General features: G+C 44.1%; 1 protein-coding gene and 1 long non-coding RNA gene across 6 annotated transcripts in view; one reads left to right on the plus strand and one right to left on the minus strand.

Annotated features, from left to right (window-relative positions):
- Window positions 1-7,344, minus strand: part of LOC122495823 — an 80,402-nt gene extending 73,058 nt beyond the window's left edge. For 2 of the 3 annotated variants that reach the window (XR_006300614.1, XR_006300615.1), the window contains exons 1-2: window positions 7,232-7,344; window positions 3,212-3,304 (exon numbers count right to left, since the gene is read on the minus strand). This is a non-coding gene — a long non-coding RNA (uncharacterized LOC122495823). Of the gene's footprint in view, window positions 1-1,606; window positions 2,963-3,211; window positions 3,305-7,231 lie in introns of those variants that run through there. The other variant, XR_006300613.1, reaches the window with a different exon arrangement.
- A 57-nt stretch (window positions 7,345-7,401) lies between these two features.
- The window catches only part of EFR3A (EFR3 homolog A), a 107,049-nt gene continuing 90,783 nt past the window's right edge, over window positions 7,402-23,667 (plus strand). For 2 of the 3 annotated variants that reach the window (XM_043601777.1, XM_043601780.1), the window contains exon 1: window positions 7,402-7,642. In XM_043601777.1, the coding sequence (XP_043457712.1) occupies window positions 7,633-7,642 (10 nt within the window). In that variant the 5' untranslated portion in view covers window positions 7,402-7,632. The remainder of the gene's footprint in view (window positions 7,643-23,667) is intronic. The other variant, XM_043601778.1, reaches the window with a different exon arrangement.

The following is a 23,667-nucleotide window of genomic DNA, read 5'->3' on the forward strand; positions in this document are numbered from 1 at the left end:
CCTGTACCCTGGATCCAGAGCTCTTGGTGAGTCAGTGGTCTTGGGAAGTTCATGGGGACCCTGCCTGGTCAAGATGTTACCTATTATGCTGGAAGACATCATTAACTCCTTGACCTCGACAAGGAGGACATTATGTGCCCTGTAAGGTGTGTATAAGGTGGGCGTGTAGGTCCTAGCAGGAATAGAAGCAGGAAGGGGCACCTGGGTGGCTCGGTCAGTTAAGTGTCTAACTCTTGGTTTTGGCTCAGGGGCCAATCTCATAGCTCGTGGGTTTGAGCCCTGCATTGGGCTCCGTGCTGATGGTGTGGAGCCTGCCTGGGATGCTCTCTCTTCTTCTCTCTGCCCCTTCCCTGCTCTCTCTCTCTCTCTTAAAAATAAATAAACTTAGGGGCGCCTGGGTGGCGCAGTCGGTTAAGTGTCCGACTTCAGCCAGGTCATGATCTCGCGATCCGTGAGTTCGAGCCCCGCGTCAGGCTCTGGGCTGATGGCTCGGAGCCTGGAGCCTGTTTCCAATTCTGTGTCTCCCTCTCTCTCTGCCCCTCCCCCGTTCATGCTCTGTCTCTCTCTGTCCCAAAAATAAATAAAAACGTTGGAAAAATAAATAAATAAATAAATAAACTTAAAAAAAAAAGAGTAGGAGCAGGGAAAAGGAGCAAAAAAAAAAAAAAGCGGCTTTTCATGGAGTCCCTCTGGCCTCCCTGTGTCAGGCAGAAGCAGAGGACGCAAGTCTAGGCTCGGGACGCGTGTCCGTGGCCAGGGAGGGCGTGCCATGGCAGTGGCACTTTGTAGGACCGAGCTCTTCGCCCAAGGACACTGTCGCTATCTCGGGGTAGCATCAGAATTGAGCCGAATTGTGGGACCCCCAGCTGGTGTCCAGAAACCCGCTCATCGATGTGGGGAAACCCTCCCATGCTCCCTCCCCTCCAACAGTGGTTCCTAAAATGCCGGGTTTGTCCTAATTCTTGCTCTTTTAAAACAAATACATTCTGCAGTTGAAAATCCAAGACGCAGAAACACCTACAGGCCACTCAGACTCCTTGAGTCACCAGTAAGAACAGCGTTCCCCAACATTCTGGTGTTCCAGAATGGGAACTTTTTTCTTTTATTCTTCTCATCATTTCCAAACAGATCTGCCCCTCCCCACCTTCATTTCATTGGATAAAAAACTGTGTTTGGCTGCCACCAGGTTCCTGCTTCAAAGGCCTAAAGTTCTGGCTTTGTTTCCAGCTACCCCTCCCCCCACTCAAGGCTCAAGGTAAGTCTGATTAGCGGAGATCTTGTCTAACTGCAACTCTGTTACCTTATTTGAGACAAATTCAAGAGGCAGATGTCTCTGTCTCTCACTCTCAACTGCTACACAAAGACTGGGAGAGCACAGTTTACGGACAAAGATTTCCTTTACGAACTTCACCAGCATTGCATGTCCCATGGGATGTAATCTTTTAAAACTAAGTTTTTAAGTTTATTTATTTTGAGAGAGACAGAGAAAGAAAGAGAGCATACGCCAGGGGGGAAAGGGCAAAGAGAGAGAGGGAGAGAGAGTCCCAAGCAGGCCCTGAGCTGTCGGCACAGAGCCTGACGTGGGGCTCCATCCACAAACCGCGAGATCCCGACCTGAGCTAAAACCAAGAGTCAGAGGCTTAGCAGACTGAGCCACTCAGGTGTCCCTAAGAATTATTTTAACTTACTTGAAAACAATATTCAACTGTCACAGTTTATTTCCATCTTCTCAAACACAAGAGGAAATCTGACAACTCTGCAGTGATCCATGAAAGAGGACTTCACCTACTTTTGTTTGGACCTGGAACCTTCCTAACTGATTCTTTGCAGCTTATCTCTTAACTCAGGCAAAAGACCCTACGGGCCAAGCATCCTGTGATGGGAACAGAAACCACCCAGCCAAACAAAAAGGACTGCCCTGAGCCAGCCAGACTGCACGTGACCCCAAGACACGGATCGACTTGACCTTCACTGCCTACCTGCACGTACTCACTGACCTGTGTCCCACACTTTCTTCCTGTAAACCTGGAAGTACTTCTGGCACTTTGGAGACTGTCTTTCGAGACAGATGTTACTCCGCGGTCTTCCTGGTGTGGGCCTCATTGACACAAATTCCTTTCTGGTTTCACCTCCATTCGTCCCATGGCGAGCGGCTGAATTTGGTCTGTTTGGGACCCCTGGAACCAGGTGCCCTTGCCACCTGGCACCCGTCTACAATTACAATCGCAATTTCTCCCCCAAATGAGAACTGATACGAAACCTACTGGCTTTCCTAAGAGTCTTTGAAACAGTTGGAAAACATAATTCCTCTTCTGAAGGGCATCACAGTTCCCTCAGCAGAGCAGACTGGAAGAGAGGCCCTAATTGTTGTTACCTTCTGTTCATCTCTACCATCTCCTGCCAGGCCCTCTGATTTGCTCCGTGGTTGACTCTTTGGACTGTCTGTAGTTAGGAGTTTGGGCTTGGCGGCCCATGAACATAAGTTCAAATTCCAGGGCCATTATACCTACTCAATCTCTCCAAGCTTCACATATTAAAGCAATGGAGATACTCATCTACTCAATTTTTGTGAGGATCATGTCAGAAAATGCGTGTAAAGTTCTTAGCACGCTACTTGGCACAAATGAAGATCTTGATAAATCATACCTCCCACGATGACTTTTCTACAACGGGATTAATTAGCTACAGTTGTCGTGATAACTAATAATAGTTACAACTAATAGTTATAACTAATAACTGATAATTATGTAGTGACGATTAGCAATTGTGATTATGGGGTGCATAACTAACCACCCCAAACTTAAAATAAGTGGCCTTAACATACCTATTTTATTTAGCTCATGCTCCTCTGTGTTGACAATTACGGCTCGTCTCAGTGGGGTGGTCTGATGTTGGTCTGGGCTAGACTCATTCTTGAATCTTTGCTGAGCTGGTGGGTTTGGCTGATTTATGGTGGCCTCATCTGGAATGGATGGAATGACTGGGGCCTCCCCTCCAAAAAGAAGTCCAGTCTTCACATTTTCTATGTCTCTGCCTGCCCAACGTTTGTCATTGTCTCATTGGCCAAAGTTGCAAGGCCCGCCCGGATTGAGTGGAGAAAGAATGTACTTCTGGGAGAAGTCAATTGCGAGAATGCATACAGCCAGGGGAAGAAATTGAGGCTGTTTTTTCCAGTCTACCACAAAAAGCCTCTTCCAAAACTCTGATTTACCTGTTTGCTTGTCTCTGTGTCCTTGAGGTTTCTCTCTTCACTCCTTCCGTGTTGTCTTCTTTTTCTCCTTCAAATGTTTAATGAGCACCTAATCTGTTCAACGTAAAGGAGATACAGCAATGATTAAGATTTGATCCCAGTTGTCACAAAGGTCTTGGAAAGGACCTCACTGCCTACGGTGCCACCATATTTAAAGGAGTAATTTTTTTCTCTCTTTTAACAGCACCACTACACTCTGTGTTAAATGCTAAAGCTAGCTAGCATTTCGGTAAGTGACAATAAAAGAGAATGCTTTCCTCTAATTGTTTAAAATGATAGTGTTTCTAAGGAATGGTTTCCAGCTGTTTTGGCTGATTTAATCAAGAGCTCTTAATTATCACCAGACTTTGCTCCCTATCCATTGGCAATGTCTTTACAATGCACAGAGGACCATGATAGTCGGCTAATGGGATGATCGGGAGGTTGTGCCTCGCACGGTGTTCTAGTTGGCACAGAAAGGGTTGGTAATAACCTTCTGGATTAGAGGTTTGTCTTTTTGATTTGTTTTCATGCATGTTTGCAACTAGTTTGGGTAGCATATGAGTGCGAAATTTACTCTAGCATTCAGAGGGCAGTGATCTCAAAATGCATGAGCTTAACTGGCATCAGAAAGGGCTCAATGAGGTATATGACTCTGAATTAGAGCCTCATCTTGCTTAATTCTTCCCTAAGGCAACGGAACTCAACCTGGCTGCTTACAAACACCCGGGAGCTTTTAATCTAGGTCCAGGCCTAGGCCATGCGGCAGACTAACTACTTTAGAATCTCAGGAGTAGGACCCAGGGATGGGGCTTATTTTAAAGCCCCCCCCCCCCCCCCCCCCGGTGATTCCCAAAGTTCAGTCGAGCCTGAGAACTATTGCCTTGAGGAGATCCACAGAACATTACAACACAAGGGAACATCTCTTGATTTTGAAATTGAGGAAAATTAAGTCCAGGGAGGTCATGGATTGTCAAAAGGTCAGGGAAGGGGGAAGGCAGGATTCAAACTCAGGTTTTCTAAGTCTAACGTCTGTGCCTCAGAAGAACTGGAAAGGCCCAAGTCACTATTAAGCAATGACAGAAATAAAATGGAACAAAATGACACAAAAAGGGCACGTCATTGATATAAATACTAAACAATAAAGGAAACGAAGCAATGAGAGCATCACACTGCATCACGATGACCTTTTGGGAATAAACTTTTGGGAGAAGCCTGCTTGTAGTTAATTCCTATAAGCTGCCAATCTGCTGGCAATTACCTTTGACCACTAAAACATGTGCTAATTAAAAGTGCATGGTCTCTGTGCCTGATTTAGAAATTGGAACAAATAAGCGGACTAAACTGGAAGCAGCTATTTTGGGCAATTTGGCTAAAAGCTAATGTTCCAATGGGATGTCAATGATGATCTTCCCAGTATCACTTTAACTGACAGTACCAGGCAGGCGTTCTTTCTGGAAGAGGAATCTAGCAGCCCATCTCTGTGTCAGCGAGACGTGATGTGCACGTACAAGCACTAGGCAGTGTGGGGACTGACAGAGACAGATAAAGCCCAGTTCCTACCAGCCCAAATTGGGCTTCAAAAGGGGAGCACTAGCAGAGGGGATGGAAGGGTGTTTGCCAAAGGGGAACAGAAGGAGTGGTCCCGGAGAGGCTACCACACTTAGATCAAGTCTAAAGAAGGGGGTGGCAGAATCAGTCCTCTCAGAAAAAAGGGGCAGAAAGGAGCAAAGGCAGGAGGTGAAACAGAGGATTTGCGAAGGCACGGGGGTCTGTATGGTAACCGTGTTACCAAAAGCCCACGTGTAAACCAGAAAAACACTTACGTATGTTGTATGCGATCCTATAATTATGACGCAATTATTCCTGACTTTCAGCTGTCCTTCCTCCGAATCCTTTGGCTGCTGATTTTATTCCTGGCAACAATACAAACCAAAAGACCAAGGGGATTTAAAAAAAAAGAAAGAAAGAAAGAAAAAAAGAACCAAACTCATTACGGGCCAGACTCTCTCAGGGCCTTTGGGATTTGCATCATTTTTGAGTAATGTAAGCAGAGATGTCTGTCCTTTGGAACCATATCCTCCTTCGGCTTACAGGGCACTGTGCCCTTTGGATCTCTTCTATCTTTCTTTGGCTCCACACCCTCCCTCGGCAGGCTTTCTCTGACTCCTGGCTTTAGCTCCTGTCTGTGGGCCAAAGCTTCCCAAATCTCCAACCTTGAGATCCCTCCACCTGCCTCAGCCTGGTATGCCCAGCTGCCTTCAGAACTATTCACTGCCTTCAGAACTAAGCAAAGATGCCACATGGAGCTTAATGTGTCAAGGAGAAACTCACATCCTCTGTTCACACCCCTCCCCAAAGCAACATTCCTTCCCAACTTGTCTACTGCTCTCCCAGTATCATTCGTTTCCTTAGTCCAGCCTTGGAGTTACATAACTAACAGATGCCTCTCTTTTGGTCCCAAGCCAGTAGCCGACAACTCCCAGGGATTTTTCTGCTGCAGTAAGATTCAGCTCATTCCTTTTTCACAGCCACCACTAAGACGAGGCACCGAATGCTCCCTTCAGTGTCAGTCCTAAGGACTCCCCTCCAAGGTTAATGTCACGGTGTATACTCCACAGAACCCGGCTTCTGATTATTTAATGTCACTGTTCTCACAGAGAACCTAGAATGGTTTCCTAAAGGACAAATTTCCAGCTTGCAAGGTTGTTCATTAACTAGTTCTATTTTACCTGCTTTCTCCCCCCATATTCATTGAATACATATGGACGTCGTTAAGTAGTTACTAAATTAAAATGTCCTAGCCCCCAAACGGTGTGCCAGGCAGGGGATACAGAAATACGGACTATGGTTTTTGCCGGTTTCTGAAAAGTGCCTAGTCCGGTGGTGGACTGTAAGCACTGATGGCAGTTTAATTAGGAGTCAATGGGGAAAGTGGAGAGGCAAGTTAAGATACTGTGAAAGTCTCAGGGCAAAAACTGAGAGCAGGAAAGATGTTAGAGATGATAAAAATATGCACCAGTGTATTGAAGGGTCCTCCAAGTACTTGGTAGTTTGGCATTTACTCTTTAGCAAGAGACAGTCTGGTGTATATCCACTGTATACAATCTCCTCTCATCTGCTTCTGTGACTGGCTCTTTTTTATGTTTATTTATTTTTGAAAAGGAGCGAGAGAGACAGAGCACAAGCAGTGGGGGGGTGGGGGGGGAGGGGAGAGACACACACAGGGAGACAGAGGATTCGAAGCAGGCTCTGCACTGTCAGCACAGAGCTGGACGCAGGGCTCGAACTCACAAACCCTGACATCATGACCTGCTCTGAAGTCCCATGCACGACCCACTGAGCCACCCAGCCCCCCCCTGCACAGTATCATTTCTTAACCTTAGAACGCTGGCACTGCTTTCAAAGAAGAAGTTTCTCAAATTTAAATACTTATTTGAAACGTGTCATTCAGTGGATTTAGTTCAAGACCTACGAATCTGCTTTTTGACAGGTTCCCAAGTGAATCAGGCATCAAAAAATCCTGAACCTCTTTGAGAATGTTTTAGACCTCTGTGGCTTGCTTCTATTTCTCCATGCATACGGTCCACTGCCCACGGGGCCTAGCAAAGTCTACGTGCTGTGCCGAATGTTCTAGGCTCCAGGTGTTCGCTCAGTGTGGTGACTATTAGACACAACGATTACTGATGGCACTCAAGAGTCAAGAAAAGTGGCACAGCCAAGTGGCATATAATGCCTCCTGAGGCTTATAATGTCTCTGAAAGTCACCAGTAGGAGCAAGAGGAAATTACATTTTCTGTCCTCTCAAAAAAAGTGCTCAGCCATCACCCCGAACGACCTCAGTGCGTCTCAAATCATGCTTTCAGAGAATCAGAACGCACTGCAAGTTCAACAGTTTGCTAAAAAAAAAAAAAAAAAAAAAAGGTCTACTCATGCCCTCGATGCAATCACGCACACCCTCACAGACATTATAAGGCGGTGCAACAAATATCGCTGACGTACCGCGAGTAAGGACTCATGCAAACGACAAAACGAAGCTCGAAGTTACTCTAGGCGACACTTTCTCTCCAAGTCCCCCACCTCCGCCCGCGCCCGGCCGCTCGGGTCCGCTCCTGGGCGGGGCTCGGCCGTAGGGCGGGGGCGGGGCCGGGGCGGCGGCGGCGTGCTGACGTCAGAGCGTGGGGACGCCCAACGCGGCGTCCGGCGCGCGGCTGGGCCGGCGGTGGCGGCTGTCGCTGGCCTCGTTGCGTGAGCCGCGGGCTCCGCGTCCGCTCCGGCCGCCCTTCGCCTTGCGCCCGGTCGGGGCCTCCGCGGCCCGGCGCCGGCCCGCCATGGTGCCGTCGGCGCGCCCTGCGCGGCCCCGCTGAGCCTGGGTGCGGCGGCGAGCGCGGCTCGGGGTCACCATGCCCACCCGTGAGTGGCCGGCCGAGGGTCGGGCCGGGCGGGGGGGCGTTGGGAGGCGGCGGCCCGCGCAGCGCGCGCTCCCGGGTGGCCCGCTGCGGCGGCGGGGAAGCCGGGCCGGACGGGGGCGAGCCAGGGAGAGCCAGGAAGTGCCAGCCGCCCGGCGAGTTACTTTCGTTTCGGCTCAGCCTGCCCGCGGGGAGGCGTGAGTCCGTTGCACGGACGGGGAAACTGAGGCCCGAGCGTTAAGCATGCCCGGGGAGTAAGTGGGAGAGCCGGAGTAACCTAGACCTGTGGGACTTCGAAGTCCAGGCTCTGTCCCCAGCTCCGTAAGACTTTATGGAAATGCTGGAAGTCACCGCGGTCGCTGCGCCGTCTCCTGCTGACTTCCTCGGGGGGTGGGGGGGCAAGGCGTCGCCTGGTGGGACGCGGGGTTCCTGGGGGGTCCGGCCCGGCCCAGAGCCCCTCCTCCAGGCTCGCGAAGTCCCAGCAGCTTGAATTTCTCCCCGTTGGTAACTCGCCGAGGTGGCTGAAGTAGGTGCTCTTTTGGGAACTTGTTAGGCTTCTGTGCCCCAAAGTGTGGCTGTTGGACCACCTGCTTCCGATTCACTTGGCTGCTGATTACAAGCGCTGTTTGGGGTTCTTCCCAAGGCACATTGACCCCGCAGCTCGGGCCCCGGAATCTGCGTGTTTAATAAGTGGCCTAATAAGTGTTACTGAGGGACTCTGAAGTTTGAAAAACATTGCGTGTTGGGGACATTTGGACAGACGGGGTAGGACAGTATTACTAATGACCCATTTTAAAACGACCCGGAGAATTGCATTGTGACTTGAAACCTAGTGGCCCATATGTGTCTGTGCAAACTAAGGAAATTCCCTAGTTTTGCACGGAGAGGAAGCATGAAGATGATGGATTTGAAACTGTTTTCAATTAGGGCTCTTTTGAGTAAGCGTTTCATATTGTAAAATCTGTAAACACTTGAAAATACGCTTCCAGTTAGCTCACATTTTTTAGAATCCATAACTCCTAACTGTCCTTATTTTGGTAGACATAAAGGGACACTGGATTTCCAGGTCAGCCTCAAATGCATGTTTTGTTTACTGGCGGGTAAAGAGGAATTTTTTTTCCGGATATTGAAAAAGGTTTATGTGATGCTGTGGCAAATCTTTAAATGATCTTGATGGAACGATTACTTTTAACTCGCCCTATTTATGTGGGTAAGGTGGATTTTGTGTTCTGAGCACAGTAATGTGTGTCCTTAACTCATGGTCTTGAAGTTTGTGTTCCTTAAGTATGTCAACTTATGTTTTAATTGTATTCCTCTAGACTGGAGGAATATCATCATCATCATTATTGTTATTTCTTTTATATTGTTTATGATTTCTGAATGTATGTTCTTGTTATCCAGGAATATTTGAGATGAGCATTGTGCTAATCTTACTTTGAGAAAGGAAAAGGGAGAGGCGGTGTAAACACCTACCTTTGAAAGTTAAGGCTTCAAGTGGAATTTATTGGTCAAATGGCAATATAAGTTATGCTGTGAAATTAAATTTTTAGTGCTAAGATTATCTAGCCTCATGGAGAGGATTCAGAAAACTTGTGTCTCTTTTTTTTTTTTTCCCCAAATGTTTATTTTGAGAGAGGGTGCCTGTGTTTGCACACACGAGTGGGGGGAAGGGCAGAGAGGAAGAGAGAGGATCCCAAGCAAAGATCCATGCAGGACTCAATCTCAGGACCAGGAGATCATGACCTGAGCCAAAACCCAGAGTTGGATGCTCAACTGATTGAGCCATTCAGGTGCCCCATTTACAATGCAAAATGAGGCAAGGATGAACCATGGCGTATTTGCATAGTTAGCGATGCGGATTTTATGGTCTGATTGGAAGGCTAGTGAAATGTTTGAGTTATCTCTCATTATCGTTGGTCGTATTTGTTGTGGTACAGTTTCTGTGATTGCGTAAACACCTAGTACCAGCTGGCAGGACTCAGGTGAAGTGGTTGAGTTCACGCTGCCTTTTGTCCCTCTTCGTGGCGAGAACCACCAGCATTGCTGGGATAGTTCAGTGGACCGTGGTACTTCTTAGAAATCCTGCGTGGAGAATAAATGTCAACATAGGCACTTTCTTTGGGGATGTTTTTAGGAAGGAATCTCTCTCCAAATCAACTGAACTTTTTAATTTATCTTTTTTAAATGTCAAATGAGTTCAGAGGCTCAGTTGCAAGCTGGACCCGTTAATCCTTTAAAGCTTTAGTGAATGAATGTATTGCTTTTCTCTTGGGGATGAACACTAGGGTCTCTCAGACTAGAACTCTGAAAGTGACCCTTGCTCTCAGCCTTCGAATTATTCTCCTATTGCTGTTTGGTTGCTAATTTGGAATATTGATACTGTCAGTCATTGAAACCGGTGTTAATAAGCAGAATCTGATGGAGCGTGGTATACCCCTGAAGGCTAAGCAATTGCATTATCACATGAATGTTAACTAGTAGCTTCGTTGGAATTATTTTGGAGAGCCGGCAACTCTTTTGCAGAAAGCAGCTACCTGGAAGGATGCCTGACAGGAAGCTGCCGCGACAGGAATAATTCTGTGGTTATGTCACTATATTCAGCCAGTCGTTTGCAGTAATCACTAAGCACAGATTTTAAGAATGTTTCACTAAATGGTCTTTTCAAACCTACAAGCCTACAATTTGATACATCATGTCTCTAAAGGCCTTTATTTCAGCTTCTCCTTTGAAGGACCGTGAAGAAACATTTTGATCTTAAAGATTGTCAGACCCTGAGTCGGAATTGGAGTGGAAGCGATGTTACAGCTTAATCCAGCCATTTTATTTTCTTTTTCGTTTCAGGAGACTGAGACCCCCACGAGCCTCAGTGACGTGGCTAAGGTCACACCTGGAACAGAGCCAGGGCTCCAGCACACATCCAGTCCCTAGAATCCTTCACCGCGAGGAGTGTAGATGAGGTTTAGTTTTGGTGTTTAGCACCACGTTGATAGTAGTTTACCCTCCCCCCCCCCTTTATTCCCTGCGATTACATGAAGATAAAAGTGAGTTTAGCCAAAACTTAAGTCAGGCATGTAAACTTCTAAGAAAATTTGACATTTTTGCCTTTGCTTCTGTCTTGCCGCAGGACTCCGGGCAAAGAAGGCTGAGGGTTTCACCGGTGTATTCAGAGGATACTTGGTTCTGTAGGCACAGCCTTCCCGTTTTAGTGAAACTGCTTATGTGAAAGGGGTTCCCGAGCTGACAGTTGCCTCGAAACTGGTTCAGTAAAACGTGCTCTTTTATAATCTATGTAACATTATTGTATGTTGGCTAAGGGGAACTGAAACTCGTAACCATTGTTTGCTACAAACTATACTTTCAGTAATTTGTGGTTAATGCTTTCTTTTCTCATTTAGATGTCGGCATTGATACCTGGTCAGATTTGTTAAGCTGTGGTAATGTGGTCACTTCATGTTTGTTTTTTTCCCCACCCATGAGGCTGATTATATTTGACTTATTTTTCAGTCTGTTCTTATGAAAGAGGTGCAAGTACTGATGAATTGTGAAGCGAAAGATGCATGCTGGGTGGAGAGGTTCCATCTGGAAATGCATTACCAGCAAATGACGTATTCCTGGCTTGTGAGCTCTTTGTGTTCATTGGTTCTGTGCACCTCTCCTCCCCCTTCCACCCAGCACCTGTGTGTACTGCCAGAGTCCCAACTGAAGAATTTTCTTTCTCACAGTGACCTTTGGCCTGAGACTGGTGACTACTAGATCTCATCTTTCAGTCTGTCCCCACTCATGGGGCATGGGACATCGAAGAGGGTGTAGATGGTGGGAGGTGAGGCTGGAAGAGATAGGAGCCAGAACTTGAAGGATCTTGTATGCCATGAATGAACTTGACCAAAACTGTGTTCATGCGGTCACAGTCACTGACTGTCCTCTTTATAGGCATACTGGCCATTTCCAATAGACTGATTACTTTATAGAAACTTAAAACTTGCTGTTAGTAATAGAGAATTAATTATTGAATGTTGTTGCGTGCCAGGCAGTATACTTTGTGCTTTATGGGAAATGCCTTATTTCATTATTTTCTACTTTGTGGGAAGCCCTGATTGACATATTATGGAAATGGAGAGATTGAAGTCCAGGAAGAGTTAAGCAGTTTGCCTGATTACAGTGAATGGTAGAGCTGGGATTGGAACAGGTGGGTCTGGCTTCAGAGTCCTAGCTTTTTTTCGTCCTACACTGTTCTGAGCCAGGCAGGAGTTGGGTCTACCAGATACTATCAGTTTCACCATTACTTTTGCTCAGCACTGTGCTTAGTTACATAACAGGTGCTTGGTAAACGTTGAATCAGTGAATCTTAACTGGAGTCACAGAAGTTATTCTTTGGATACCAAAAGCTGAACTAAACCTTTTCCCATTAAAACAGTGTTATGAGAGTTCTATAATTCATGATTAGGTTCTTAGCAGGCCTGCCTCTAACATTGTCAGGCTAAGAATACAGATGGAAGCTTGAAAATTGTAGTCTTAATCAGGATTTCTCAAACTTTGCTCTGTTGATGTCTTGGACTGGATAATGAATGTTTTGTTTGGGAGGTGAGGGCTGCTGTGTGCTTTGTGGGGTTTAGCAGCAACTTGGCCTTTACCCACTGGAGGCTAGTAGTAAATCTCCCTGTTCCCCAAAGTTGTGGCAGTCAAATCTGTATCCAGACGTTGCCAAATGTCCCCTGGGGGAGTCATCATTGTCCCTGGGTTGAGAACCACTGATTTAAATATTTAAATGTTATAGATCAGACTCTTCCTGCAGCCCAGCCTGCTCTCCTATCCAGGGTCCCTGTAGACATTGCCTTCTCAACCTGAAGGCCCAAAGGAACCTGCAGTCTGATCTAGTCAGTAGTGAGCTGTAAGGTCAGGTCAGAGTCAGGGTCAGGAAAGACCCTTGACCTTGTCGGGCAACTTTGGGGAACCTAGGCAGGTTCCCCTTTGCCCATACCTTGCTTTTCCATCTCAAGATTTCCACACAGTTCTAAGTACCTTCCAGAGCTATACCATGTGGATACAGGGGTAGGTGGGCGGAGTAAGCCCAGCTTTCTGGAGAACTTATCTGCCACGGTGGGTGATCTGGAGTGAGCAACTTGAACCAGCAAGTGCATCTTTCTCTGGTTTTCTAGGCAGTGATTTCTAATATTGCCTCTCCGCTCGCTAGCCCACAAATCCCTCTAAACGAAAAAAAGTCCATTGTTTTGGGAGGCAGAGGCCCTTTTTTTCCTGAGTCCAATGAAGGTACTATCTTAGGAGAAAGCTACATATTACCCATTACATAGCTCTGCTTTGGTATGGAATGACCCAGTTGTCATCAACAGCCTTCTGTAGGCATGGGATAGATTGCAGTGGACAGATCTGATTTCATGTAGTCTGTCATATCCTCCCTTTGCATATCTATTTACTGCTGTCCACCTTCCTTTAGGTATTATTAGATAACATGATTCCAATTTTTACTAAAGAAGGAATCACTGTGTAGGTATTTTTATTGTACTTATGAATCAGACAGTCTTTCTGTATGAACTAGTTCTGTTACAAACTCCACTTTAAACTCCTTTGGAGGAGCCCCTGTGTAGACAACGAGTACCTCCTTATCCGATAGTGTTAGTAGAAGGTGTTATTGATGTTGAAGGAAACAGGTTCCTGGCATTCTCAGAAATGGAGAAGAGGGCACAGAAAATCCCAGTATGGCTCCCCCCACTTTAAGGAGGAAAGTGTGGACCAGTAGATAAGATGTGAGCTGTTTGTCTAGGTTAGGGCTTCTTCAATATTTTTGCAAAACAAACCCTGTTGAGAATCTGATGAAAGCAGATTTTCATGTAAACTTTTGCATAGTTTCAAGAGATTCAAAAGCATACTGAGATGTATCCCCTGCAGAAATGGAGATCACCAGAATGGCAGTTGTTCTTCGACCAAAGCTTTGTAATTCAGGTTGTAGAAGAATATCATCGTTTGCCAAATATATCATGCCGTTTTTAATTTTATTTGTTTGTTTTTGAGAGAGAGTGTGTGCGCTCCTGTGTGTAAGGACCAGGTGGGGGAGAGAGGTGGGGAGAGAGAGAGAGAGAGAGAGAGAGAATGAATCTTAAGCAGGCTTCGTGCCCAGCACGGAGTCCGACTGGGGGTGATCTCAGATCATGACCTGAGCCGAAATCAAAGAGTCTGATGCTTAACTGATTGAGCCACTCAGGTGCCCCCATGTCATTATTTTGTAAAGACTTAGAATTGTTGGTTCTAATTTTTATTTTTTAAATTAAAAAAATGTTTATATATTTTATATGTACTTTATGTACTTGTATATGTTTTATATTTGTATATGTTTGTGTATATTCTAAGTACTTTTTTCTTCTACTTTATTGCCCCCTATTTTACATGCTTTTTATAATTTTTTCTTACCTCTCAGCTAGCCGACTGAAACCTTTTCTTATAATGTAGATGAATATTCACAAAGGCTTTTCTAAATTCAGCATGTATAAAGAGAGTTCATTTAGGAACTGTAGGATCACCGGAGAGGGAAAAATGAAATTGAATTGAATTTTACAGCTAAAAAGAACATTTAGTGCAATCATTAAGAGGAAGGTTAAACCAAGTAGGTTAAGTGTGCCAGTCAGCTGGGTAATGGGGTGCTGCCAGAACCTGGGTCATCTGAATCCTGGAGGGGTGTTCACAGCTACATACCCTTCATACTGCCTTCATATGGGATAGAAGGATACACGATGGAAGTATTACAAAAATCTGTGGCTAAAGATGTAAAGGATTTAAAGCTAATGTGAGGGGCGCCTGGGTGGCGCAGTCGGTTAAGCGTCCGACTTCAGCCAGGTCACGATCTCACAGTCCGTGAGTTCGAGCCCCGCGTCAGGCTCTGGGCTGATGGCTCGGAGCCTGGAGCCTGTTTCCGATTCTGTGTCTCCCTCTCTCTCTGCCCCTCCCCCGTTCATGCTCTCTCTCTCTCTGTCCCAAAAATAAATAAACATTGAAAAAAAAAAAAAATTTTAAAGCTAATGTGAAACATAAAAAATTCGATATTTGCAGTTTTTTTCTAAACCAAGGAGGACACCAATTCTGTGTGGTTAAAGCATACACCTATGCTTATAAAAGTCTACGTACAAACATTGATAAAGATTTTGGGGGAAATGATTACATTTCATTAATAAGGAAATGCAAATTAAAAGCTGGAATCATTTTCGGATTGTCAGATTCCCCAAGACTTTTTAATAATAACAGGCAAAGGTGGTGAGGTACAGTACAAAAGGTAGAAGTTTAAATTGGTACAGATTTTTTTGGAAAGTAATCTGCAATATTTTATCAAGTGCTCTAATACTTCTGTTCATTGACCCAGTAATTTCACTTTTGGGAATCTATCCCTGAGAAATTACTGAAAACAGACGGTACCAAGGTTTCTGCACTGAGATGTTTATTGCAGTAATATCTATAAGATGGTGAAAACACAGAAACTTCTGTAGCCAATAATGAGGAAGTGAAATTGAATGAGGAACGTTAATGCAACCATTAAAAATGATACTTTTGAATGTGCTGAGGTTATGAATTATTTTTATTTTCTTTGTAATTCGTGTTTTTCAGATTTTCTATGTAGTTAGCATATAGTCTACAATCAGAAGAAGGTGCTTAAGGCTCTTTACAGCTTTAACGTAATTTTTTTTTAAAATTTAAATTTTTTTCACAAAACTGAAATGAAACATTAAAATACTGCCCTGAACTGGCTTTTGCCTTAGTCCACGGAAGAGGATTTTGATTGATGGATCAAATAGTGTTGGTTGTATATATATCTGGCTTAGGAGAACACTGCCTTTGTTGTCTGACTACAATTGCTGTCCTATGCTGGGAGATGTAAAATGCTGGGAATTACTTTGAACAGTGGTTGGTGGATAATGTTCTTAAATAGGAAGTAAAATGATGGGGCTTTTTTTTTTAATCATTGGTAATTTAGTCTGAAAGGAGGAAGAAATCTGATTTATTAAGTGGTGGTTTCAATCATGAAAACCTGAAAGGTTAAGATGAGTCATTATGTGTGGGTTCAATTTATTAGGAGTTTGCAGGGTCTTTTTGAGTGGGGGCGGGGAATGATTGTGTGTTCTAGAATGAATACAGTTCTAGGGAAGTATGATTGTAAAATGAACGCTGGCAATTCCTCCTATGATTAAGATGTCAAACCTGTCAAAATTCTCTCATTTGTATTTGCCGGCTTCGTGCAGTTCTTGAAATGAGCTTGTTCTTGCATATGCTCTAAAGCACACAGGAGCTACTGTTACTTTTCCTCTTTCCATGTAGGCTGTCATATTCTTCCATCTGTATATTTATTTACCGCTCTTTAACTTCAGGGATTATTAGATAGCATGATTCTCTTTTTATTACAGAAGGAGTCACTACTCAGATTTTTTTCATCGTACCTCCGAATTGAGAGTTTGCTGTGTTCTAAAATTAGGCATTAAATTTTTGCTCTGCAGTCTTCAAAAAGACCTCTGTCCTCCTAAATGCTTTTTATTAATTTATTTATTTAGCTTGTTTTTATTCTTACCTGGTGGGTTATTCAGCTGTACCTTTTTCTTTTCACTAGCTGAACTCCAGGGTATTCCTGCTGCCGGAGTTTTCTGGGTAATGCTAAGTGTTCTTCACACCCCTGCTATTTAATTGACTTTCTGAACAGCTGTCTTGGCAATTTGCTACAGAGTTCTCTGTGCTGTGGATGCACTTAACTTTAAATGGATCTCACTCCTGCTGGGCAGAGAAAATGAAGTACAAGGTGTTCAAGTCTGCCATTGTCAATTCCTGGGACTTCATAAACTTTGTGGAAGGTACTGTGTCAGGCTGAAGGACTGGCCTGGAAGTTGAAAGGAGCGGCCCACTTATGAATATGACCCAAGTGGACTTATGAACTTAGTTATAAGTATTTTTACTAGCTGTTTGACCTGATAAGTGGAAAATGATACTACCTGTCAGGGATACTTAGATGCGGTAGAACTTACGTAATTGTGCTTTAGAGGTAGAAATACCTCGTGAACGTGTTATTAGAATCAGTATGTGTAAGGGCAAGGTAGGTGCTTCTTGGATTATTACCATTTGCTGTCTGAGGTTCCAGGAGGGCTTCTGCAGACAAGAGAGCACTCGAGGCAGATGGGTAGTGGCTGGGATTTGGGGTCTGAGCCCCTGTGGCCTTCTCTTGTTCTCATAGCTGGGCTGTACTGTGCGAACGTCAGAGGTCCACTTTCTTCTGCAGTTCACAGCCCTGATTAGAAACAGCTTACATGACTTGTCCACTCCTTGGTTCACCTTTTCTCTTGGTTCCGTCCTGGTTCTTTGCTTGGTCTTCTGAGGATGGGAGCATCTTTGGGAGGCTCTCCAGGTTTGTCTTACTGCACCAGGTGCGTGAAATGGAACAATTCAGGGGCAGGAAGAGAGTGATGTACGTTTGCTTCGGTTCAGTTCTGTTTCTGTTACCTTTACAAAAGCTCCGTTCCCTGGCACAGATTCTCCTTGTTGGTTCCTAAGAATCCATGTTACTGATCCACATCGGAGGCTTGCACAAGGGAAGCTTGAGCTACCTTTAGAGCCAAAATTTTCAAAGTGTCTTCCATGAATGTATAATAGGGACTGTTGAGCGAGCAGGTGGGCTTCTCTACCTGACGCAGCCACAGCTGGAGTAGCTTTTTATTGTGGGATTCTGCATTCGATTTCTGTAGGGAAATAATGTTGGCTGCTTTTTAAAAATTTAAAATTTATAATCTTAGTAGACTATGCCCTCAGACAAAAACATAAGATGTTTTAGAATTAAAAGCTTAGGAACTGAGGGGCGCCTGTGGCTCAGTCGGTTAAGCCTCCGACTTTGGCTCAGATCATGATCTCGCGATCCGTGTGTTGGAGCCTGCGTTGGGCTCTGTGCTGACACCTCTGAGCCTGGAGCCTGCTTTGGATTCTGCATCATCCTCTCTCTGCCCCGCTCCTGCTCGTGTTCTGTGTTCCTCTCTCTCAAAAATGAATAAATATTTAAAAAAAAAAAAAAAGCTTAGGAACTGAGAGGCAGAAACCAAAGCCATCGACCTGATGCGTCTCACCTCTTTTGCTCTGATGACCTCCAGGAGTGGAACTGTCTGCTTTCTCCTTGTAGTCGTTTCAGTCACACAGTCATAGGTGCTGTCAGTGTGTTATTGGAGTCACGGATGTTCTCTTTCGGTTTTCTCGTTTTCCTTTGGATTTCTCTTAGGGATTCATTCATTCAGCAAATTATTTTAGTGCCTACGTTGGCAGGGCCCTACTGGGTGGGGAATATAGAGATGAATAAAGCAGTCTCTAGCTTTAAGGAGTTAATAGAACCTTGTGTAGATGGCTGTAGCACAAAGGACGCGGTAAGCACCCTAAAATGGTGCTGTGGAGTCTAGAGAAGAGACTGCAAGAGGAGGTGAGTGCAAGGTGCCGTCAGAAGCCCGAGGAGTGATAGGAGAAGCATGGATTTGGGGAAGGTGTTTGAGGTGAGTCATGGGGGGGGAAATAACTAGAAGCCAGTTGAAGTAAGTCATTGGTACTGGGGAAAGCGAAGACTTGAAGGTGTGTGCGTGTGTGTGCGCGCGTATTTGGTAATTTTGTCTTTTAATCAACACATTTATTCAATCCCTGCTACGAGTCAGTTTTCATAGACACTGAGGGTACAGCAGTATGCTCATACTGGGCACAATGGGCGTCATCATGGATGTCATGCCTGCTCTCATGAAGCTTAGTCTCGTGGGGAAGACAAGTCCAGAGCACGTAATTACGCTGACCGGGCAGGGAGCTTTACGAGCACCTGTACCTGTTTCCTTCACCACTGTATGTAGCTTTTGATGTAGTGCTTGGCCCGTGATACACATTCCGTGTATGTTGGTAGAGTAGCTCAAATTACTAAGAGAAACACAGATTGCTATGGAAACACATAAGCAAGGTTGGAGGGAGAACTGTTAGAGGTTATTAAAGTACAGTAGCCTGAGCGATGGGCTTTGAACTTGGATGATGGTAGTGAGGCAGATTGCAGTGGACCAGTCTGTATACTGCTGGGGAAGTACAGTTGATAGAATTGATTGGATGAGGGGTTGAGGGAGAAGGAGGAGTCAGAATTCCTCCAGAGTTTCATGCTTGATCACTGGGGTGAACTGCTCTGGTTCATGCTTGATCACTGGGGTGGACTGAAAGTCATATAGGAACTTTCTGGAGAAAGAGCAATTGGGGAAATTAGGATGGAACCTGAGTCCGTTTTAGGCTGTGATAAGTGTGTGATGCCTGAGAGGACGTTCAGAGCGCATTTGTAGTGGGTGAGATTACTGAAGGATAGGCTGTAAAGAGAGTAAAGAGGCTCAGGGCAGATCCTTGAGGAATGTGTCCACTTAAGGCTTAAATAGGCAGAGGGACCAAAGAGGGAGCAGGTGGCGCATAAATCAAATACCGCTACGACCAGTGCATGACAAGAGCTGTGTGAGACTCAGATGAAGGTCCATTTATTTATAGTAGCACCTGAAACATTCCAATATAGCAAGAAAAGGGGGGAAAAGTGTCTTACTGTTTGATCTGATGCTACGACAGCTTGTGAAGTGCTAGGAAAGAAATCTTAATTTAAAGCTTAGGGATCGAAAGACGATTGTGTATCGAAACCATGGTATGTACCGTCCTGTCCTTAAGTCCTTAACTGTCTTGTCACTGCTTTCTGGCTGGGGGAAGGGATCGTCATTCTAGGTGGAGAGGACGTGAACTGTTCTATGATTCCTGCATAAACATGCTTAATTGTGCAGTTTGCAAGGAGAAATGAAGGCAGCTCCACATATGTAATAGAAAAATTTTCATGTAGAACTGAATTGTTAGTAACTTGTCTCTTGTTGTCTTTTTTGGAGTCTCATTATTATGTGTGTGCGTGAAAGAACCGAATGCTTTGCTGGCGGCAGGTCCGGTGCTCACGTAGACTTGCCGATGAACTGCTTTCTCTCTCAGATGTGAGAGGTGTCTGCACTTGAACTGTCCCCTGAGAACCTCCACTAGCTCTTTAAGTTCTCCACACGATTTTCTCCCCTTACACAGCTAATGCTGCTCTTTTTTCCCTCCGTCCATTGTTTTCTGTGTATTTGCTGACTGTAACTGAGTAAGCAGCCTCCATTCTTCTTTTAGAGAGCGTGAGTGAGGGAGAGGGCAGAGGGAGAAAAGAAAGAGAATCCCGAGCATCTCCGTGCTCTGCGTGGAACCCGACGCGGGGCTCCACTCCACAACCTTGAGATCATGAGCAGAAATCAGGAGTTGGATGGATGCTCACCCCGACCGAGCCACCCAGCACCCCTTGCAGCCGCTGTTCTTTATTTCAGCAGCATAGAAATATTGCTGCTCTTTTTGTTGCCTTGATAGGGTACAGCAGCATGCTGGCTAAGGGCTGAACAGCTTTTAAGAATTTTAACTCTTGTGTAGTTAGCATGCAGTGTGGTACTCGTCTCAGGCGTACAGGAGAGTGATTCAGCAAATCCGTACGTCGCCCAGTGCTCATCAGGACAAGTGCACTACCTAGTCCCCATCACCTATTTCTTCCGCCCCCTACCCACCTCCCCTCTGACCAGCATCTTGTTCTCTTTACTTAGGAATCTGTTTCTTGGTCTGTCCCTCTCTCTTTTTTCCCTTTGCTCACTTGTTTTGTTTCTTAAATTCCACATATGAATGAAATCATACGGTATTTGTGTTTCTCTGACTTATTTTGCTGAGCATAATTCTCTCTGGCTCCAGCCATGTCATGGCAAATGGCAAGATACCTTTTTTATGGATAAATAATACTCCATGGTGTGTGTGTGTGTGTGTGTGTGTGTGTGTGTGTGTGTACGTACTCATACGTACATACTACATCTTCTTTATCCAGTCATCTATCCCTGGACACTTGGGCTGCTTCCATAATTTGGCTCCTATAAATCATGCTGCTATAAACATAGGGGTACAGTTTTAAAGGGCTGAACAATTTTAAAAGCTCTGTATCCAGTGGTTCTGAGGACTAGGAAGGGATGAATATAATTAAATGTGGTTTGGCTGCTGAGCTTTTGTTGGAATGGCAGTTGATTCCACCATCCTTAATTTTTTTTAACCTAAAATTGCATTGTATTTCAGCCTTGCTAAACAAGTTGAGTATTTCCATGAAAGATAATTTTCCATTGATTCTTTAAAATTCTCCAGTATAAGTATAATTAAATATAAAAAATATATAAATATAATTTATGTATTTTGTAAATATATAAAAAATATAAATACATTTCAACAGTTGCAGTAATAAAGTGACTAGTACAAATATATACAGATTTACAGGTTCTTGGTGTATAACAACATCACAGAAAGTTGCTGGTATTTTTTCTTCCATGCATTAGTAATAATGTTTTTAAAAAAATTTTTTTTTGGGGGGGGGTGCCTGGGTGGCTCAGTCGGTTAAGCCTCCAGCTTTAGCTCAGGTCATGATCTTGCAGTTTGTGGATTCGAGCCCTGCATCAGGCTCTGCTGACAGCTCAGAGCCTGCAGCCTGCTTCAGATTCTGTCTTCCTCTCTCTCTGCCCCTCCCCTGTGCGCACACACACTCTCTCTCTCAAAAATAAATAAGCATTAAAAAAAGTTTTAAAAAATTGGTTAAAAAAATTTTTTTGATGTTTATTTTTGAGAGCGCACGTGCAAGTCGGGGAGGAGCAGAGAGAGAGGGGGACAGAGGAGCCAAAGCTGGCACTGTGCTGACAGCAGGGAGCCCGATGCAGAGCCTGAGTCTGATGCTCAACCCCACTGAGCCACCCAGGCGCCCATAATGTCTTACTTTTGAAATCGAAAATTTAGTAAGCCTTGGAAGTCTTACGGGGGCATCAGATTTTACTTTATGATTCACTAAAAAAATATGAGAAAAGATTAGATTGCCCTCTTAGCAGTTTGATTAACTAAAAATCAATTGTATGTACTGACTGTGATGATAATGTGTGTGTGATAAATTAAAAGAAGTCTTAGGCTTTTGACTTTGTGTTACTAAAATCTCATGATTGGAGTGAATACAAAATGTTTGGAGTCTCTGCTTTAGTTAGAAGTTTGGGGAGACTATATCAAACACTGAAACTTGGAGGTTTAAGTTAGGAGCTTAATATTTTTTTATTCAGCTTTTTGCTTATTAGCAAGGCTTATCAACAAGTCTGTGGTATATTTTGCTCTCTTTATTTTTTTTTTTTTAAATTTTTTTTTTCAACGTTTATTTATTTTTGGGACAGAGAGAGACAGAGCATGAACGGGCGAGGGGCAAAGAGAGAGGGAGACACAGAATCGGAAACAGGCTCCAGGCTCGGAGCCATCAGCCCAGAGCCTGACGCGGGGCTCGAACTCACGGACCGCGAGATCGTGACCTGGCTGAAGTCGGATGCTTAACCGACTGCGCCACCCAGGCGCCCCTATTTTGCTCTCTTTAAACTTGGGATAAAAAATAACTTACAGTATGCATTCTGTTTAGGTACATAATTAACGGCGCTACCCGTCTTTTCCTTTACTGTTTAATCAGAAAATGTAAACATCTCAATTCAGATGAAAATCTTTAACATATGGCATAGATGCTGTGGGTGTTGTGAAATTTATAAGACTCAGGGCTGTTGGTATATTAGATGTATTTGTAATTGTGGAAGTTACAAACATCCCCAGCAGATTTAACACTTTTGTTACTCTATGACTAATGGGGAAATAGGAATTTGTTAAAATTTAAGTAGTTGTGGGATTTTAAAGCTGATTTGAATTTTGCTTGATATAACTTATATCCTCCTTGTGAAATATTCAGAGGGTTTTAATTAAAAATAATGCATATCAACCTAGTTAAACTGAAAAAAATTTCAGTCATTGTCTCTGGTAGATTCTTTTTGCTCTTAAGAGTGACAAATTATTATGTTTTGATTGAAGGGTTTATTTTTCTAGACTATAGTGCCTTAGTTTTTAAAAGTAGAAATGGTATTTGTTGGTGCTTTTTGGAAAAGAGCTTACTTTAAAAAGTTCATAAACCATCACTCCTATCACTTTTCGTTATCCGTGTTTTCATTTTGTATAGTAGGGTAGCAGTAGGGTTTTAAACCATGACCTTAGTGTTACAGATGACATGTTAAGATCACAATAGGTCTAATGAGGGAAGTAATTGATTTTTAAAAACACCTTTATTGAGATATAATTTGCATCCCGTAAAGTTGACCTGTTTGCAGTGTATAGAAAGACTGGATCTTTATATAAACCAAAAACCCTGGGAATTACCTGAGCAGTGATTATAAACATGAATTTCCAGATGCCCCACTTTTTTTCCCCTCCAGATTTTGTTTCAGTAGGACTCACATTTTGATAAATACTAGGAGACTTGCTAAAATGAAAGGTCTGAAATTCCAGTTCTTTTTAATCTCCTCATTGTAAAGAAGGTATTTTTATCTGTGCGTTTTTAAACTTGCATAGTATACCTTTAAGTTTAAACCTCTGAAATCATCCAGTATCAGATTACCATAATCACAATATAGTCATAGTTACCGAGGGGAGAAATCACTGTACTTTCTTCTCTGCCTGCTCTGTCTCTAAAGCAAAGGATTCCCATGTTATCGTTACAAAGTAGTGGGGGCTCTGGCTTCAAAACCGGATATTGCTTAAAGTACGGGTTTGCTGCTAGGATTTGGGGAAAGGTTGCACGGCATCGTTTCCATTATTTTCCTTATTGATTTGGGGACACTTGTGCCAGAGCGCGCTGTTGTTACAAGCGGAAACTCAAGTGCACAGTGAATAGGAAAGCCTTTTAAGGAATCCCGGGCAGTGGTCATCGTTTGGCTGTTTGTGAAGTCCTGGGGTTCTCCCCGCCTTTTCTCAGTAGTCGAGTCCTCCATGCAGCTCTTGCTTAGTCTCTGGTGTGCTGGAAATTTAGCAGTGACTTTTTGTGGAGGCGCTCTAAAAGTGTAACAAAAGCATCTCCTTCTTTCCCCCTACATATTCTTATATTCTTAGGGGCATTTTATTTCCTTTTTT

This window comes from Prionailurus bengalensis, chromosome F2 (genome assembly GCF_016509475.1).
Source record: "Prionailurus bengalensis isolate Pbe53 chromosome F2, Fcat_Pben_1.1_paternal_pri, whole genome shotgun sequence".
Taxonomy (NCBI): Eukaryota; Metazoa; Chordata; class Mammalia; order Carnivora; family Felidae; genus Prionailurus; species Prionailurus bengalensis.